Source organism: Blennius ocellaris (genome assembly GCF_963422515.1).
Source record: "Blennius ocellaris genome assembly, chromosome: 4".
In the NCBI taxonomy this organism is placed as follows: Eukaryota; Metazoa; Chordata; class Actinopteri; order Blenniiformes; family Blenniidae; genus Blennius; species Blennius ocellaris.
The window spans coordinates 28412642-28426108 of record NC_137653.1 but is presented as its reverse complement, the minus strand read 5'-3'; the positions used below and the strand labels follow the sequence as shown (position 1 = coordinate 28426108).

The 13467-nt window shown below is 43.2% G+C and overlaps 1 protein-coding gene across 1 annotated transcript in view; it reads left to right on the top strand.

Annotated features, from left to right (window-relative positions):
- The window catches only part of LOC308129099 (receptor-type tyrosine-protein phosphatase gamma-like), a gene marked incomplete at its 5' end in the record, with an annotated part of 494500 nt that overhangs the window by 373543 nt on the left and 107490 nt on the right, over positions 1 to 13467 (top strand). Inside the window, one exon of the mRNA XM_080494877.1 lies at positions 568 to 634. Within this exon, the coding sequence (XP_080351003.1) occupies positions 568 to 634 (67 nt within the window). The remainder of the gene's footprint in view (positions 1 to 567; positions 635 to 13467) is intronic.

Here is a 13467-nt window from a genome sequence, read left to right as displayed (position 1 = left end):
CTCACATGAGTCGTGTTGCAGCATCTCCACGTGGAGTTATTTTGTTTATTTCCAGCATCCGTGGCAACAATGACACTCTAATTAAAGACAATAAAAGAGTGAGCGTCACGTGACTCAGAGTTCAGACGGAGAGGGCCTCTGAGAGCTTGTTGATTGCTGTGCTTTGTTCATCTAATTACTCCGCACTTGATTTCTCACCCGTCTGCATTGTGCTTTTCAAAGAACTCCGGCTCTCCTGAGTCTCTCTCTTACTCCTTTGCTAGAGGATTAAAACCTAAACTCCGGTTGTGGTTCAGCTTGGTTTTGGTCTTTGTAAGGGGATGTGTGAGGTGCAAGTTGGAAAATAAAGCTAAGTTACATTTTTACACATTACAAGAGCAAAATGCAGACTATTAAAGGTGTTTTTTTTTTTTGTTTCAAAACCAGCATAAATGTTCTGTTTGTTTGCAGGTTGTTTTTCAAATTTGGAAGAGTTTTAGTGGAAGTTGTAAAATATATTTCATGATTGTGAACAAGGCAAATTTCTGTCCATTCACATTTAATGAACTGATTTTTTGTTTATTTCAGGTGGGAGGAAACGACAATCCCGCTGTCAACCCGATTATCCACGGCTTGAAGGGTGTGGTTCATCATGGTGAGTTTCATATCAAGTCCTCTATCTGTCACAAACAACTAGACACAGTATAATGTGTGGTGAAATGTTATCAGTTCTTGTTCCACACTGAATCACAGTTACCGTGACGACAGCAGAGAGCAGTCTGTGGCTGGAGTGACTGGGATTACCTAACATCTTCTTGGCCTTTAACCTGCATCATATGTTGTTTGTTGAAAACATTTAAGTTGACCACAGAACCACAAGTCTGTCAATAGAGGTGATCATACAATAAATGTTTTGGGAAGGCAACTTTAGTCAATGTTGGTCAATTTTATTTTTATTTTGTTAATCACTAAGTTTTTGTCCTCTGTGAGTTCAAAATGTGTTTCTATCTGAATTTCAGATAGAAACTTTCAGCCGCAGAACTGTGGCTTTATTTACAAAAACTATTTTATTGTGAAATAGTTAAAGTTTGGATACATTTACTAATGCGAGTGTTCACCATACTCAAAATACTTTCTCTGGTATAATTGAACTGCTATAATTGATTTGGAGGAAATTGTAACGTGTGATTGAATCTTCTTCACCAGCACACCAACAAACTCTCATTTACTTGGCATGGAAGAACAACAGTACGGGCACCAGACTCTTAAAAACATAAAAAACTACAAAGCACACGTAGCCAGAAACACACATTTACATACACACACATGTGTGGATGAAACAAAACGGTTCAGAGTTTATGTGCAGCTTTGTGCCCTTCATTGAGCCAGAAGTGGAACGTTCTACTTGATGTCAGATGAGTTAGAACATAAGGTAAGACGTCCGCTAGCTCCTTAGAAATATTCCTGTAACTGTTTCCAACAACACGGTTATATAAGTTTGATTATATTACATTACATTTCAATTTTGTTCTAAAAACAAAGTTTCCCTAAAAAACAAAAAACAAAAACAAAACTCAAAGACGATACAAAACGAGAATGGTAACTCGGTGGAGTGCAGACTTTTGCCAATGCTGAAACCCAGTTTGCATCACTAGCATGTTAGCCATTAGCTCATATCAGTGCTCACTGGCCTGTCAGATAGCAACATCACTGTGAAAAACACTGAGTGCAGGCGCACAGGTAAACGACGAACCAAGTCAATGCGCTCATACCAGTGTTTTTGGATAATTGCCGAACCGAGATGTTATCTACGAGCGACACATTGGAGTTAGCAGTGCGGTAGCAGGTGGCTAGCGGCAGCTTCCGGCTGCAGCCCTGGCTGACAGCTCACTATGGACATCCAGTGTGGAAATATCTTACCTCTCCAGGAGCTGTTTGATCCCAAAATCTATTACATTGGTCCTTGGATGGTGACAAATCATCCCTGAAGATGTCACGCAATTCAAGTTAATAGTTTTTGGCAAAGTTATTAAAATGCATACATGCATACATACATACTAATAAATAAATGAGTACACGTGGACAAAACCAGCCATCGCTAGGTTAAATATGTAACATTAGAACTATGAAATAGCTGGGTTGGAGGGATTGGAGGTGTTCAGTGTAATGAAGAGTTTCTCTCCTGATGGAAGCTGCTGCTTCTTGTAGATGTATGACTTGATAGATTGATGCTGTCGGTAGAAATGCTGTTAGTATCATCATCCTCCTCCTCCTCCTCCTGGTGCACTGGCCTTGACATTCCGCTGTTTTATTCTTGGTGTAGAAATAGTGATGGGAACCTAATCAGAGCTGAAACTCACCGCCTGGCATTAACCGGGATGGATGGTACACCGTGACCATAGAACCGCCGAACGTCTGATTGCAGCATCGTGACGACTCAACATTCGTCCACGTTAACACATTCTATTAGTTCTGCCTCTGCATTCGTCGCAATTCCTTACAGCAGGACTCTGTTGGCTCCATTGGAAATCCCAGCCAGTCCAGATGAGCTTCACACTGACGAGGCATATTTGAATTGTAAATTTGCTTAGCTAATGTGCTCACTTTACTCACGAGAGCTGAGGAATTAGCAGAGTATATTAGCGCTGCTAACGGAGGCCTGATGACTGCGAGCTGCGGGGCCGAGCGTTGCATTTATTGACTGCTGCAGTTCGGGGGAGCCGGTGTCAAACGAGAGCCTTAAAACTTATACTGCTACAACATTAATACTGAAGAGAAATACTGTTTAAACGGGGCACACACAATGTATGGAGTTGATAAAAAGGAAACTTTATGTTTGACTCTTGGGACAAACAGATTCTCACAACTATTTATGTGAACTACATCCAATGTGTCCATGCAGGATTTTGTTTCACCACATGTTGCAGTCACATGTACTTTACTTGACAATCTTCAGAAGAGAAAATTAATAAAGACTGTACTTTCCGGACAATAAGCCGCTACTTATTATTATTTTTTATTTTAGCATGCTTTGAACCCTGCCGCTGAGGACTCGCTTCATAACGGTTAATGAGACTCATGCCACTGATATGTGAGTGATGCGTTGAGGTGCATCATGTAACTCAGACATCTCTCTTTTTTTTTTTTTTTTTTTAAATTTGGCTTATATTCCGGTGCCCCCAATAGTCCGGAAGTCACAGTAGAGTTAAACTGTCGGTTAAACAGTGGTACTAGTTGTACATCCTCACTGTGCAGTTTGGGATCTCTAATCTCCCAGACTTGTTTTGTCTTAATAAAACATCTTTGTGCATATTTTAAGTAAAGCCTGTGCACCTTTGGACTGCTGCTGCCTCTAGTTACACTGTAAGAAAAGACGCTGTTTGAAATAGATTGAGCTGGATAGAGGGATTACACACAGACCTGAGTGAAGACAATGTTTACTTTTGTATTTTAAAAATGGGGAATTCCAATGGAGGTGTTTTAAGTTTTTCATGAGTTCGTGAGCTAACCTTGATGTTTAAAGTAACTCTGAGTTTCACTCAAAATCTGTTTAGTGTGTTTTAAATGCTACTAGAAGCAATATGTAACGTGTACTTGGTTCAAATGTTATTTTTAACATCTCCCAGAAATTCATGTTTTTAGTACATTTCATACAAAGGGCGTGCTTTCAAATGCCTTTAAGTGATTTGTTGATCGACTGTTGTTCAAACTTATTTCAAAATTTTACTTTCACATTAAAGCATCAATATCAATAAATACACCATATTAATTGATCAGGCATCAAAATATCAACTGGTGGAAAGTGTGAAACTCACCAAAATGATCATATAGTACAAAACAAAAACAAACTCTCACATTCTGGTTGTCACATATTTTAAGATATCCTCCTGCATGAATATGGAATTTTTCAGGACGGTGCTGCGTTAAAACAGCTTTTGAAGAAGCAAAAAATCTCCATCTCTGGTGACTTTCATGAAGTGTTTGGAGGTTATTATGATGCGACCAGAACTTGGTGGAAATTCTGTTGTGATGTTCTGGACATGTGCCTTTGAATCCTCTTTATTTTGGTCAAACTTTAAAAAGCAGAGTCCTGCAATGTTTGTCCGTACCTCTCGTGAACTGGAGTCAGCTTGTTTGCGTTGTTTAGAGCCTCACTGCCTGTTTAATTAAGTCAGATTATTCCGTGCTGTTTGGTGTTGCTCTCCGTTCGAACTGTACACTCGCAGTCTAAAGCTGTTGTCTCTTCAACGAGAGCCCGAAGTGCAACTCTGTCATGATCAGAACATTAACCCTCCAGCCATGCACTGCCCCCTGCCACCCCCGTCCCCCACAAGGCCCCTGCTCGCCGTGCAGCTGCAGGGCAACTTCAGCATTAATTCGCAGGGCTTCCGCGTAGACAAATAAAATTTTGATAAAATCCCCACTGCATGACAGTTGCACTTTATCTCATGCTCAGCTGTCTTAGAAAAGCTCCTCCGCCTCCATAATTCATCGAACACAAAGATCGCTCAAGTGCAATCGGGGGCAGGCTGCCGCGTCTCCTACCAGGAAGGTGCTTGGCTAATTTGCACCGGCGCTGCATTGCAGAGCTGCATGTTTTGCAGCTCTTGTCCCGTGGACACACACAGCGGGTCTGACTCCTCTGTCTTCGTACCTCATACACCTTGTGGAATATTCCACGAAACCTCGCTGGAATACATGGCCGCAGACTAGCTAGCCGGCAAGTGGCGCAGAGCGCTAGAGCGCCAAGCGGCTGGGCGCAGAGCGGGACGCCGCCATCCCTGTGAAATCAGTCCGCTAAGAGGAAGCTGGTTTACATAGAGGAGTCATGTAAGAGAGGCCAGCCTGTTACTGCAGGCAGCTTCAGACGACGAAGCAAAGTCTGCTGATGATAGGAAGAACAAACCAAGAAGAGGGGGAGCAGGAGGAGGGAGAGTAGGGAGAGGAGTAAGAGGAAGAGCAAGAGTCGGAGAAGGAGGAAGAGTACGGAGAGGAGTAGGAGGAAGAGCAAGAGTCGGAGAAGGAGGAAGAGTAGGGAGAGGAGTAGGAGGAAGAGCAAGAGTCGGAGAAGGAGGAAGAGTAGGGAGAGGAGTAGGAGGAAGAGCAAGAGTCGGAGAAGGAGGAAGAGTAGGGAGAGGAGTAGGAGGAAGAGCAAGAGTCGGAGAAGGAGGAAGAGTAGGGAGAGGAGTAGGAGGAAGAGCAAGAGTCGGAGAAGGAGGAAGAGTAGGGAGAGGAGTAGGAGGAAGAGCAAGAGTCGGAGAAGGAGGAAGAGTAGGGAGAGGAGTAGGAGGAAGAGCAAGAGTCGGAGAAGGAGGAAGAGTAGGGAGAGGAGTAGGAGGAAGAGCAAGAGTCAGAGAAGGAGGAAGAGTAGGGAGAGGAGTAGGAGGAAGAGCAAGAGTCAGAGAAGGAGGAAGAGTAGGGAGAGGAGTAAGAGGAAGAGCAAGAGTCGGAGAAGGAGGAAGAGTAGGGAGAGGAGTAGGAGGAAGAGCAAGAGTCGGAGAAGGAGGAAGAGTAGGGAGAGGAGTAGGAGGAAGAGCAAGAGTCGGAGAAGGAGGAAGAGTAGGGAGAGGAGTAGGAGGAAGAGCAAGAGTCGGAGAAGGAGGAAGCGTAGGGAGAGGAGTAGGAGGAAGAGCAAGAGTCGGAGAAGGAGGAAGAGTAGGGAGAGGAGTAGGAGGAAGAGCAAGAGTCGGAGAAGGAGGAAGAGTAGGGAGAGGAGTAGGAGGAAGAGCAAGAGTCGGAGAAGGAGGAAGAGTAGGGAGAGGAGTAGGAGGAAGAGCAAGAGTCGGAGAAGGAGGAAGAGTAGGGAGAGGAGTAGGAGGAAGAGCAAGAGTCGGAGAAGGAGGAAGAGTAGGGAGAGGAGTAGGAGGAAGAGCAAGAGTCGGAGAAGGAGGAAGAGTAGGGAGAGGAGTAGGAGGAAGTGCAAGAGTCGAAGAAGGAGGAAGAGTAGGGAGAGGAGTAGGAGGAAGAGCAAGAGCAAGAGTCGGAGAAGGAGGAAGAGTAGGGAGAGGAGTAGGAGGAAGAGCAAGAGTCGGAGAAGGAGGAAGAGTCGGGAGAGGAGTAGGAGGAAGAGCAAGAGTCAGAGAAGGAGGAAGTGTAGGGAGAGGAGTAGGAGGAAGAGCAAGAGTCGGAGAAGGAGGAAGTGTAGGGAGAGGAGTAAGAGGAAGAGCAAGAGTCGGAGAAGGAGGAAGAGTAGGGAGAGGAGTAGGAGGAAGAGCAAGAGTCGGAGAAGGAGGAAGAGTAGGGAGAGGAGTAGGAGGAAGAGCAAGAGTCGGAGAAGGAGGAAGAGTAGGGAGAGGAGTAGGAGGAAGAGCAAGAGTCGGAGAAGGAGGAAGAGTAGGGAGAGGAGTAGGAGGAAGAGCAAGAGTCGGAGAAGGAGGAAGAGTAGGGAGAGGAGTAGGAGGAAGAGCAAGAGTCGGAGAAGGAGGAAGAGTAGGGAGAGGAGTAGGAGGAAGAGCAAGAGTCGGAGAAGGAGGAAGAGTAGAAGGAGGAAGAAGACACTAATAGGAGGAGGAGGAGGACAAGGAGGAAGATGAAACCAAGAAGAGGAGGAGAAGGATGAAGAGGAAACCAAGAGGAGGAGGAGGAGGAGGAGGAAGGCCTTCTTTGTGTTTGTGTCACCTTATTTGGCTGATGTGAGTGACGTGTGATTTCTAGAAGCTTCCTGTTTTTCTCTACCAGTAAAAACATTTAAACCCTTGAGGGCCTGACTGTCGTCATCATTATTATGATTTATTGATTTGCAGCTGGGAAATAAACCTTTTCACTGACGCAGGTGGAACATTGCAAGAAATGGAGGGTAAACTATGTTTTCATAGCAAAACAGCCCAAAGGCAATTAAAAAATAGCACAAAAACAAAATATGAAATTACTATCTGAAAAAAAGATGTAAACATTAAATTTATTAAGATCAGAGACAGTTTGTGCATCATCTGAGGCCCCACAATGCATCTGTTTACAAAGTCGGATAGGTAAAATCTTCCAGGGAGAAAAAAGGAACAACTGAGTTGGTGTGTCTGCTCTCAAATGAACAGAGGATGAAGAAGGAGCTTAAGATGTGTGCGCTGTGCAGCGGAGCCTCATCAGATCAGAAGTGAAAGAACGCTTTGGGATTAAACCCCGATCAGGCTACAAGTGGTGGATGTACTGCTTCAGCTGACGGAGGGAAATCAAAACAGGATTTCTTCCTTTGGAGGAACTGCCGGGTCGTCGCCGCACCTCAAAGCTCGCGCAACTCGCTATTAGCCCGCGACACGCTTTAGAAATTAATTGCCAATCGGGGTTGCGGTGTGCCGAGTCGGTGAGATGCTGCACACGGAGTGAGAGAGTGAATTAATGGAGTTTCAATTTGTGGCAGAGATGCGGGAAGGATGGTGACATGAGAACAGCAGAAACAGCAGATTAGCAGAGGAAGCGACGCAGCGGGGAGTGCAAACACAACGGCTATATGAAGAGCCTCGTCCATGGCAACGCACCAGAATGTCCCCCACCCATTCCAAGCACACTCTGCTGCTGGACACACTCCAAACACACACTCTGAGGCGGTAATCCTGCTAAATCTGTCGACATGCAGTGTTGTACCGTCTCAGGAAGTTTTACAGAACGCTTCTTCAGACTGCACGAGCTCTGACTGACCGACTTCAGATGTTCAGCTTTACTCTTGTCAAAGATCAGGAGCTTCAGCTCAAGGAACCACTGGATTATCTCCAACATGAGAACAATCCCGCTTTTGCACATGTAGCACATGTGCTTACAGCAGTTGGGTATTTGGGTTTTCCATGTTGGAAATACCTTATTCCACATGATGGATTTGTGGACTGGAGCTTTTCCCGTTTGATTCTGAGCTCTAAGCAGGTGACAACCAGCACATGTCACCCATCGGTCCAAATAACAGACCTTGAGTCCCGGAGCAAGACCCTCGGTCCCCACCAGCTCCCCTTGAGTGCCACGCTGTGTGGCTGCCTACGCTGGGTCAATTCGGTGAAGTATTATTACAGTATATATAGTGTAAAAAATATCATTACATAATGTAATATGTGTTTTTAGACCCAATTTTAGCAGCATCACCTACTTCTGATAGTCTTTTTTGCACAGTTTTGGCTTATGAGCTTTTTAACAATCAAGGTAGGCTCCTCCCCCTTTGACTCCTCCCACAATCAGGTAGCTCTGCTCTGGCACATGGCACCACGAGAGGAAGTACTTCCTCCTCTTCCCATAGATGGACATGTGTGGGCAGAGCCCGTCCAGCTCACACAGACACAGCAGATTCTGAATGCAGCTCTTATGATCTGATATTCAAATGGAGGAAAATCAAGAAAAAAAACTTGGTTTGAGGCAATAAACATTGAATACAACGCTTTTGGACCAACAAGACATATGTAAAATTGTTGGACCCCTTTAATTTTATTTTTCCTTTAGTCATTTTTGTCTTTTTTCTGTTGTTTTAAGCAATTTTTCCCCATGTATGGTATTGTAGTTACTCCATTTGAAAATGACTGGTGTCTAAATAGGCCATCAATGAGATGAAATGTTTATTTAGATATAATCTAGTGAAAGTATCAGGGAGCTGCTATAGCATTCAACTACCAACTGGCTGGGCAAAGATTTTCAGCTCCGTGGAGAAGCTTTAGAGATGAAGGCACTTTTGTTGTTTCCTGGGCTATTCAAGTCATTTAAGACACACAAATGATGTGTCTGGGGCACAAGGATCAGCGATGCAATGTTTCCCGGAAAGACAGACAACAATGTTTACTTCATCCCTTTTCCAAAACCTGGACAAATGACTCCTATGGATGAAGCTGAATGGCAGAACACACAAATGCACCTGCACACAAATCATGTGCTGAACAACTTCAATTTAACATTGAAACTGTAACACACTTCAATGGAAAACGTTGAACCTCCCCCTATAGTTTGGATTGAACCTACTCCAAATGGAATTTTTTGTCACCTTTTTTTTATGCTGAAGGCACAAACATTATATGTATGCACAACGTTTTTCTTCATTTTACGTGTAGAATTGCGAGCGTCAATGAACCAGATGCTATTTCAACACCTCCCCTGCTGCTAAATTAATGGCAAATACAGAGGAATTCTTCTGTAATTCAGTTTGCTCAAATGCTTTCAGAAAAAAAACAACATATTAATAAACAATCAAACCTAGATTTTTATCAGCTGTGTCACAGTCGATGTCTGAATGACTGAGGATGCAAACCTTTGACACACACACACATACAATTAATTACACAAACTGCATGTTTTACCAGATCACACAAAGTACTCGGGGGAGTTGCTAATTGATTCATATTCAACACACAATGCGATTTCTACCATCTGAAAACATCTGCGTTGCTGTTCCTCTGGATCGTGTGTTTCAATCTTTATTGTTTTCTTTTTTTCTTACAAATCCTCTCACTATCACGTCGTTCTTCAGATTTATGATTTATATACTTTTGTTTGCACATGGCATCATGGTGTCATCATCAATTATTTAATGGATGTTCGAGATTCAGACAATGTCTTGGATGAAGCAGTACAACAAACAGTGGTGTTTAGTTTAAAATGCAATAATAATAAATCCTAAACAAACACCGAAGCATTGGAGGAGCATCATTGTGCCTTTTTATACAAAGCTCATTTCTAAGTATTCCAATGTGGAAGGTTAAGGACAATGAACATTTCTCTCTGACTCAACTCTCGATTTCTTCCTCACAATGAAATGTCTTTCAAGGACATACTCATTCTCATATAGTTTCAGTGCAAATGTAAGAAGGAGACTTTGTGAGACTTTGTAGAAAAGAGTGCTGTTAAAATAGCAGAAAATCACAGTCATCAGGCTCGTTTTAACGTCTCAAACCAGATGAGGAGCCACAAAAACCTTCAGAACAAACAATAAAAGTTGTTGGTACTGAAGGTTAAAACACACACACACACACACACACACACACACACACACACACACACACACACACACACACACACACACACACACAAACACACAGAGGATCATTCACAGCAATGTGAGCATTTTCTGTAGAAAGATGTCTTTTCTTTTGTCTCCCCTGCTTCGTGGTACTCCCATTGCTTCTTGGGAAAAAAACTCCAGCACATTGTTCTACTTACAGGCCAAATGCACATAAAAAAAAACAGAAAACCGTGGTGTTAATTCTCCTGTCTGAGCATGATGCCATTGTTCAGAGCTGGTCACCTGCAAAATGCGAGCAAATCCAAAACGCAATCTATTTGTGGGACCGTGCAATTTAGCAGGCTTCATAAATACAGCTTAGAAACACAAAAGCCATACGGTTCACTTCTTTTATTTAGTTCCCTTTTTCATGCGTATTCATTTCTAAACTTAAAAAAAGACAAACAAGACAATGCCTTCCCACAAAAAGAAAGGAGCTGAGCATAAATCCACCTCATCTAGAACCTCTAATTCCGATTAATGTCAAAGTCTACACGATTATGTAGCCTCGTCTGAAATCTACTGGAAAAAATGTAAGGTACTTGACAATGTAACAAAAAAGCCTCAAACACTCCAGTTTAAAGGCAGTCAAAATGATAGTTACATATAAAAAAAGACTTTTTATAGTTATTTTTGAAAGATTCAAGACCTTTAATCATTGCATAGCCGAGGACAACTATACAACTGATGTGTGGCGCTCCCCCCTGAGTTGAAACAGAAAGAACAAAATGGAAAGATAAAAAATGGGATAAAATGTGAATACTAAGCTACATACAGTATATGCCTATAAGAAAAGTGCAAAAATATTTAGTAAAAAATAAGCATGATAGTACAGTATAGCTCATGGTTTCCCAGAAAATCAGTTACTGTGTCCACTCTTTGTCCTTTTTGAAATGCACCACAATCTGTTTTGTCTTCTTGCTGTTCAGAAGAAGATTGTTGGTGGAGCGCCGCTCAGTCAGATTTTTCTCCTGCTCTCTGTATGCGGTCTCGTCGTTGTTGGTGATCAAACCAACAAGTGTTGGTCATCTGGGCGCTTAATGATGGTTTTAGTCCTGTGGATTCGTAGACAATCATGGATGAAGAGACAGAATAGGAAGGGGCTCAGCACACATCCCTGCGGAACTCCGGTTGCTGTTTTCCAATTGGCACAAAACTAATATTATTTACACATGAATTGCTGCTTAGCATGTGGGATTATTGGATTTTCCCTGTAAAAATGCCTTATGACTGTGTTGCATTAGAATTTAATTGATTTTTTGCTTTTTAGGAGCATGTGTCAGTAAAATACTCCATTAGAAAGTATTTGTGTGCATTGAACAACAGCCACGACCAGACTTTGCTTCAGGTTGGAATATCTTATGGAACATCTTCACTTCAACATATTTGAGCTGAACTCGGCCACATTTCCACTGACACTACCTCCTTTAGCATGAGAGCTAGCTTCACCTCTCCATTTCCATTTTCAGGTTCAGGTTCAGCCTTGACTGAAGTTGTCTCCTTCATATTTGGCCAAAATGCTCATTGGCTTCACTTGGAGCCTCCGTGACTTGTGATTACCCATAATGCCCTTCTCTGAGTCAGACTGCCAAGACATTGAGTGAGAAGTGTAAGTCGGTGGACAGACAGGCGTTTGTTTGCCCAGCATTTCTCTGCTGCTGAGTGCGATAAGACTCCAGAAAGTTCCAGCACAAATCAACTGAAAACTCTTTATGATTGTTTATGAGAATGAAAAGCCTCCTCACTTCAGCTCAGTACGTGACATACAGAACTGGCGAGGGCTATAAAATAAGATGATTTAAAGCAGTATTACCTTTTATTACCATGCCTGAACTACCAGAGACGCTGTTTGGATTTTTACCTGATGGCTGGATTCATCAGGAGGGTTGATTGTTTTCTGGTCGCTTGTCAGCAGAGTGTGCTTGTACATAAGTGACTTGCTGTTGTTTGGAATTCTTCTTAGGATGAAATTGTTGTGGAGAAGTTAGGACACTGACCCTCATGGCCAATGTGACTTAAGTTTCAGTTTGACTGTGCTGATTTTGTTTGGGGAAACTAAACATTACACTTCTGGATGTTGATATTTGAGTATGTAGTAAAAAAAAAAATTTCTTTTTTGTCATGTTAAGAGTTTTCACAAGTTGTACTGCACTGTCAATCATATCGCAAGAACTTTGGGAAATTAACACATCCATCTCTTCATGGTGCTAAAATAGTGCAGGTTGACGAAGGGTAGCAGGAGAAATGTGAAGTAAGAATGTGTCCACAGCCTCCAGGAATATTTGCTTTTACTTTCTCTGAAGAAATCCTCAAAAAAAGAAAAAGTATGACTATTTTCACCAAAAAAATGTCTTTCTTGTTAGGTTCATGGTGTCATAGAGATTACTTGAAAAACTCAAATATGCTTCAAAAATATGATTTGAACAACAACTCACACCATCTGATGATGGTCTGAAGCCAGATCACATTGCCTGTATGAGGAAGAATCCAACACTTCACAATGATCAGAAGAGCCGACGTCGAAGGACAAAAAAGCGGCGACGCTTTGAACGCTTGGCCGCCATAAGCCAGTTATTCCTGTACTTTACTTTTCTGACACCTCCTGCTTAAACCTGAGAATGTCAGCGAGATCACAAGGCCCACTTTCACCATCTGTTTTCATACTGAATATCAAGATCAGGCAAGCTTTTGCCCTTTTGCCTGTCCTCCCTGAACACCTGAGTAGGCCTGTGTTAGCGTTTGACAGGTGTACGACGGCAGTCCAACTCCCCACCTGCCACTGTCCCCGGAGTGGGTCACACCCAGTGCCGGTCCCGCCTGGTTGGGCCACTCAGGGCTTGCCTTCCCGGATCACTTCCCAAATGGTTCAGAGTAGAACTCTGTTGTTCTCACAAGAGAACTTATAGACTGTTTAATAATCAGACAGAGATTGTGAAATCTGAGATTCAACTACCAAACTTGTGCCGTGGGAGCATTGGTTTGGCTTGATCTGCTTGGAGGGCTCCTCTTCCTGCACCCCTGAGACCTGAGTCCAAACCCAAGATGAGGTTCTATATCAGTGTGGCGTCTTACATGGCACTGGAGACGATGCAGAGGAGCACAAGTCTCAGCAGGCTCAGAGGTTGTCAAAGTCTCAAAGTGAACAACAATCAGGCATTTTTAGAATTAAAACCTGCAAAACTGGCTCCTGTTTGCGTTTGGACTACTTTTTGTATTTTGGTGAAAGCCTGTCTGCCAGGGCTTGGCTTTGCTGTAATTCTGTGGAAAATGTGAGATCAGAGAGTGGCTCACAACCTCTCTGAGGGAGGATCCAGGCCAGAACAAGTCCCAACCGCTTCTCCGCATGATGCCCACAACGTCATTTGAACGTGGATCAGCAACTGCAACTGTTGCAGGGTTGATGGTTTGAGCCTCATGTCTTCTTGTCCATGTGAGTCGCAACACTGCGCATGTCAGCTTTGTATGGTAAGTGTGCGCTATACGACCCAGATGAGCAGCCAGGAGCCGTTCACTGTGACCCAGATGTC